Source organism: Oncorhynchus nerka, linkage group LG12, assembly GCF_034236695.1.
Source record: "Oncorhynchus nerka isolate Pitt River linkage group LG12, Oner_Uvic_2.0, whole genome shotgun sequence".
Lineage (NCBI taxonomy): Eukaryota > Metazoa > Chordata > Actinopteri > Salmoniformes > Salmonidae > Oncorhynchus > Oncorhynchus nerka.
The window spans coordinates 77,632,445-77,638,444 of NC_088407.1; the positions used below are offsets into that span (position 1 = coordinate 77,632,445).

Sequence of the window (6,000 nt, forward strand, 5' to 3'; positions counted from 1 at the left end):
AGTTACTCACTCACTCTTCAATAATCACTTATAATGCAGACAAACTCACACAGGTCTCTTCACTGACTGTTCTCTCAGGGCTAGCCCTATAATCAACTAGGATATTCCCAGTAAAACTGTTACTATAGTTGTACTGTAGAAATATATTAATGCAGTAAGCAACAATTTCAAAGATTTTACTGAGTTACAGTTCATAGAAAGAAATTAAACAATTGAAATAAATTAATTTGGCCCTAATCTATGGATTTCACATGACTGGGCAGGGGCGCAGCCATGGGTGGGCCTGGGAGGGCATAGACCCACCCACTTGGGAGCCAAGGCCATCCACTTGGGAGCCGGGCCCAGCCAATCAGAATGAATTTATTACAGAAATAAATACTCCTCAGCTCCCCCTCCCTCCACAGACGATCACACAGGTGAAGAAGCTGGATGTGGCGGTGACGTGGTTACAAACAAAAATCTAAAAACCAGGAAAAATACAACAGAGAAAACATCACAGATTTTATAGGCCCCACCTTAGAATTGCTTATTAACCAATATTTTATCAGGTATATTGACAGAAAACATTGGGTACTACTTTCTCTTGTACACCAAGGAAGAAGAAGAAGAGAAGAGAAGAGGACTGGCCAATCCTCAGAGCCTGGTTCCTCTCTAGGTTTCTTCCTAGGTTCTGTGCTTCTACATCTGTCAACCCCATACAGTATCAACCCCATACAGCTACAGTACCCCCAGCATCAACCCCATACAGCTACAGTATCCCCAGCATCAACCCCAAAAAGCATCAACCCCATACAGCAGGGGTGTCAAAGTCAAATGGACGGAGGGCCAAATAAAAAAATCAGCTACAAGACGAGGGCCGGACTGTTCGAATGTTCATTGAAAAATTTTTAAATGACGCATATAGTCTAGTGAACCTAATTGAACCTACTGAAAACCTAACAAATATATTACAATATGATCAGATAAATAAAGCAATATTTTCTTATGGCTCTGTCAGTAATCTTTAATTTTCAACAGACACAAAAGACAAATTTCCTTTATATAAATATCCCCATAACATGAACATTAAATGAAAGAAACCGGTATTCAAGGCACCATCAGTAGACTATATTTTCTATTTTAGCAAAAGTGGGCTAAATTTACTTCAAAGAAAAAACAATAATAGCAATTTTCTATCATCCACTCAACTGAAATATTTTTAAAATATAATTGGATTGAAATACAAAAAAATAAAGTGCAAAAATCTATTAATCAAAAACAACACTTTGTTTAAGGAGAAGTAACATGCAGTGAAAACAAATATTAAATTTTAACTTTTAAACTTGAACTGAGTAAAACTCTAAATATGTGATTGCACAGTAATGTTCACTTGTTTGAGGTTGAGGGTGATACTTGGTGGTGTCCCATCTTTTCCACAAGTTCATCAATGTTCGGGGTAAGGCTCTGAGCTGAAGAAATCCTCAGAATTGAGTGGAGGTGTTCAGCAGTAAGTCGACTTCTGTGTGATGTTTTGTTCAGGTTCATCAAAGAAAACAGTTGTTCACACAGGTATGTGCTGCCAAACATAGACAACGTTTGAGCAGCCTGGATGCGCAGCTGGGGCATTGTGCCGGGAGGAACGGGCGAACTCCGCAGCACCCACTGCCGCATATTTTGCCCTCAGTGCATCATTGCATTGGAGGTCAATCAACTCCATTTGGAGGTTTGGTGGTGAGCTTTCCACGTCAACAGCAAATGGGTTACCGAGCAGTTCCAACCTGCTTTTTTGTGCTTCAAAGTCAGCAAATCGGCCGAAAGTCAGCGGCAAGCATACCTATCAGCCAACTGTGTGCTCGGGAACGCACTGGTAGAGAGCTTCTCTTTCATGGTCTGGCAGCTGGGAAAGTGGCTCAAATTTTCTTTCCGCATCTGCGTCTCCCACAGAGTCAGTTTGGTTTTAAATGCCTTCACTGTACTGTACATATCAGAGATGACACGATCCCGACCCTGCAGCTGCAAGTTTATTGCATTCAGATGACTCGTAATGTCACACAGAAAAGCCATTTCACACAGAAACATTTCGTCTCGGAGTTGTGTTGTGTCTTTCCCTTTGCTGTCCAAGAACAGACAAATCTCCTCACGAAGCTCGAAACATCTTTGAAGCACCTTTCCTGGCTTAGCCATCGCACCTCTGTGTGATAAGGCAAATCACCATGCTCCGTTTCTAACTCCGTCAGAAATGCCTTGAACTGGCGGTGATTCAAACCTTTGGCTCTGATAAAGTTAACTGTGCGCGTGATGATGCTCATTACATGCTCCATTTTCAAGGCTTTACCGCACAACGCTTCCTGGTGTATGATACAATGATAAGCTGTCAGCTCACCTGTCGCGTTTTCCTCTTGCATCTTTTCCCGTATCTTCGCCACCAGTCCGCTCCTGTGTCCACACATCGCAGGTGCTCCGTCGGTTGTCAAACCCACGAGTTTTCCCAAGGCAGCTCCATCTCATTTACACATCTTGACACCTCTTCATACAAATCATGCCCCGTAGTTGTGCCATGCATAGGACGTAAAGCCAAAAACTCCTCTGTCACGCTTAGGTTGGAGTCCACTCCGCGGATGAAAATTGACAACTGGGCAATGTCAGAAATGTCGGTGCTCTCATCCACAGCCAAGGAATATGCAATAAAATATTTTCCCTTTTTCACAAGCTGCTCTTTTAGATTGATGGACAACTGGTCTACTCTCTCGGCAATGGTGTTTCTGCTCAGACTCACATTTAAAAAGAGTTGCCTTTTTCTGGGCAAACTTCGTCACAAACTTTAATCATGCAGTTTTTGATGAAATCCCCCTCCGTAAATGGCCGGGCTGATTTAGCGATCTCTTCTGCCAAAAATAAAACTGGCCTTGACAGCAGCCTGGCCTTGTGATTTGGCTTTTTGAACAGAGCCTGTCGAGATTTGAGGCCTCGTTTTAATTCCTCTGCCTTTTGTAGCCTTTGTTCCATGTCCATATTCTTGTTTTTGTCCGCGTGTTTCGTTTCATAATGTCGTCTCAGATTATACTCTTTCAGTACCGCCACACTTTCTCCACACAGAAGACACACAGGTTTTCCAGCTACCTTCGTGAACATATACTCCGACTCCCACCTTGTTTGAAACCCCCGGTTATCAGTATCCACCTTCCGTTTTGCCATTTTTGATGGGTATCTGAAAGTTAATTTTACTGTGATGCTGACGACTGCTGTGCCAATAAATATTGAAATGAAGCAGCCTACTGCTCGGTGCGTCACCTTTGCATTGTGGGAAATGTAGTATTGGTGCGTGTAAAAGATCTGCGGGCTGCCGGCTTGCTGCGGGCCGGTTCTAATAATAAATCAAGATCATCCCAGGGGCCGTAAAAAACCTTCTTGCGGGCCGGATGTGGCCCGCGGGCCTTGACTCTGACATATGTGCCATACAGCATCGACCCCATACTGCTACAGTATCCCCAGCATCAACCCCAAACAGCATCGACCCCATACAGCTACAGTATCCCCAGCATCAACCCCAAACAGCATCGACCCCATACAGCTACAGTATCCCCAGCATCAACCCCAAAAAGCATCGACCCCATACAGCATCAACCCCATACAGCAGTGACCCCATACAGCTACAGTATCCCCAGCATCAACCCCATACAGCATCGACCCCATACAGCTACAGTATCCCCAGCATCAACCCAATACAGCTACAGTATCCCCAGCATCAACCCCATACAGCTACAGTATCCCCAGCATCAACCCCATACAGCATCAACATGATGCCCCATATAGCACTACAGATAAACATGGTGCCCCAGGCAGCACTCCACCCAACTGTGATGTGAAAACTTCACCCCACCACACCACACGCAGTCTCAGTAAAACATGACTTGTTTCCCTCCCTCTGAGCACGCCACGCGTGTCTGTGTTACCGCCATGTGTGTTACAGAAAAATGAATTAATTAGGGGCAATGACATCACTCACCAAAGAACGGCTAACCGAGAGAAGAGGCAGTGTTATACAGTATGTCATATAATGGTATTTGGTGCTCATCTGAAATCTTATTTGCCTGCTGTATGCAAACAATTGCCTGACTTGAGGGACTCTGGCATTGGCCCATAGGATGAGCAGCAGCTGTGATGCGCACAGCCTATTTTGCAGACGCTTCCACTCCCTAAATTGATTTGGACCTCATGGAAGCTTCATGCACTGTTAGGTGGTGATGTGTGTGAGATGTAGTTAGTTCGTGACAGGATGAGAACTAGCCAGGAATAATTGTTTGTTCCATGCTGACAGCAAAAACAACACACATGGACACACACGGACACACACACAGATACAGTACACCTAGCAATCGGGTGACTGATTTTATCATGACATCAACTTATATATGATGCATGTGTGTGTGTCCCTGTGTGTGTTAATAAATCAAGTCTCTACACTGCCCAAGCAGATGTTTGGTATCTTTGTTTGTGATCTGGGCATATGGTTGAGATGGAACAGCAGGTTTGGAACTAACCCAGTTTGACTAGAACATAAGGCCACACTGCCTCCCTTCATATTGAACATTTGGCATGATCACATACTTGGCACTGACCGAGTAAGCAAGGACTGACTGTGCAGCAACCTCCAAAGCCAAATGCCAAGCACAACACATTTACTAGGCTGTCATAGTTCAGGTGTCAGAGATTAATCCAATATTTTGGGAATTTTAAATAATTTGAATGAATATACATACATACATACATGCATGGACTTTTTTGTGAGATTGAATGGATGTTTCAGGCACTAGTCTTATCCTCCATTGCGACTAACGTAATTACACTGCAACGTATTAGTCCATTAAAACGGTTGTTCTAAAAATGGGTTACTCTTATTTTAGGAATGTCAGGAACGTGGCCGGCTGAATACTATAGGACCATAAGGGTTTAGAAAAATAATCTAATTGAGTACATTTACAAATCCAATTAGCTATTAAAACCACCAGCTATTAATGCAGACTTCTGTTTATTCATGTTGGCCCTCCTTGATAATGAACAGACACGTTGTAGCTAGCTTTTGTAAACAATGACAAATTGTGCCCACAAATGTTGTGATTTTGGGTATGGATGTTTTCTACATTATTCTTTGTATAAAACACCCCGCTTTAGCTAACTAAAACGGGCTAACCTAGCTGTAGCAGGTTGCACTGACTCTTTGCATAATTTCCCACGGGTGTTATTTCGCTAATAAATCTCAGCTAACCATGTGCACCAGAAAATAACGTCAGATAAGAGTCAGGAAATCAAGTTTACTTACCAAAATACACTGTCTTGTCACACTTGGGACACTTTGAAGCCATGTTGCGATGGTTTTATCGACGAAAAACCAGAGTTCTGTGTCCACGTTGTCTTTGTATCTCATTCAAGCGTAAGTGCTGCTCTGTTCGTTGAGAGCATCTCTTTCACATCACCGCGCCACATTTGCATAACCCCCGCCTCTTGCAGCTCTTTGGTCCGGCTCGCCGTCAGTCACAGACAGGGCGGGAGAACAGGAGCGCCTGCCGGGCAGTGATGTCAAAGGACTCGGATTCAGTCTGGAGCACTCGGTCTGGAGCACTCCGTCTTTCCACACGCCCACTTTCCACTTATTTTTTTCCACCCGGCGAGTAGGCAGTGGTTGGTTGAACCACAATGCGCTCTTTCACTGGAGACTTTTAGCTTTTTTTTAGGGCATGCATGGTGATGGCAGATGTTGACATATGAAATCATTGTGCTGGCACAATGAATTAATGGTTGATCTGAGTCAGAAAGATGGGGATAATAGCTGAGATATTTGTTTTACTAGTTCAGGGAAGCTTAGTAATAATATAACATGTATTTTATGACCAGTGCCCTGATATTTGACTGTTCAATCTGTAAACTCCATACAAACATGGGTCATGTTATCTGTATTCACATGGTATGCCTACAAGCAGCTGTTGAATTAACACATATGCTCCCCTCTCTGACTACATAACA

At 43.5% G+C, this 6,000-nt stretch overlaps 1 protein-coding gene across 1 annotated transcript in view; it reads right to left on the reverse strand.

Annotated features, from left to right (window-relative positions):
• The window catches only part of LOC115138736 (cysteine-rich protein 2-like), a 29,683-nt gene extending 24,229 nt beyond the window's left edge, over nt 1-5,454 (reverse strand). The window contains exon 1 of the mRNA XM_029675889.2: nt 5,300-5,454. Coding sequence (XP_029531749.1) covers nt 5,300-5,342 — 43 coding nt within the window. The 5' untranslated portion in view covers nt 5,343-5,454. The remainder of the gene's footprint in view (nt 1-5,299) is intronic.
• Nucleotides 5,455-6,000: the final 546 nt, after the last annotated feature.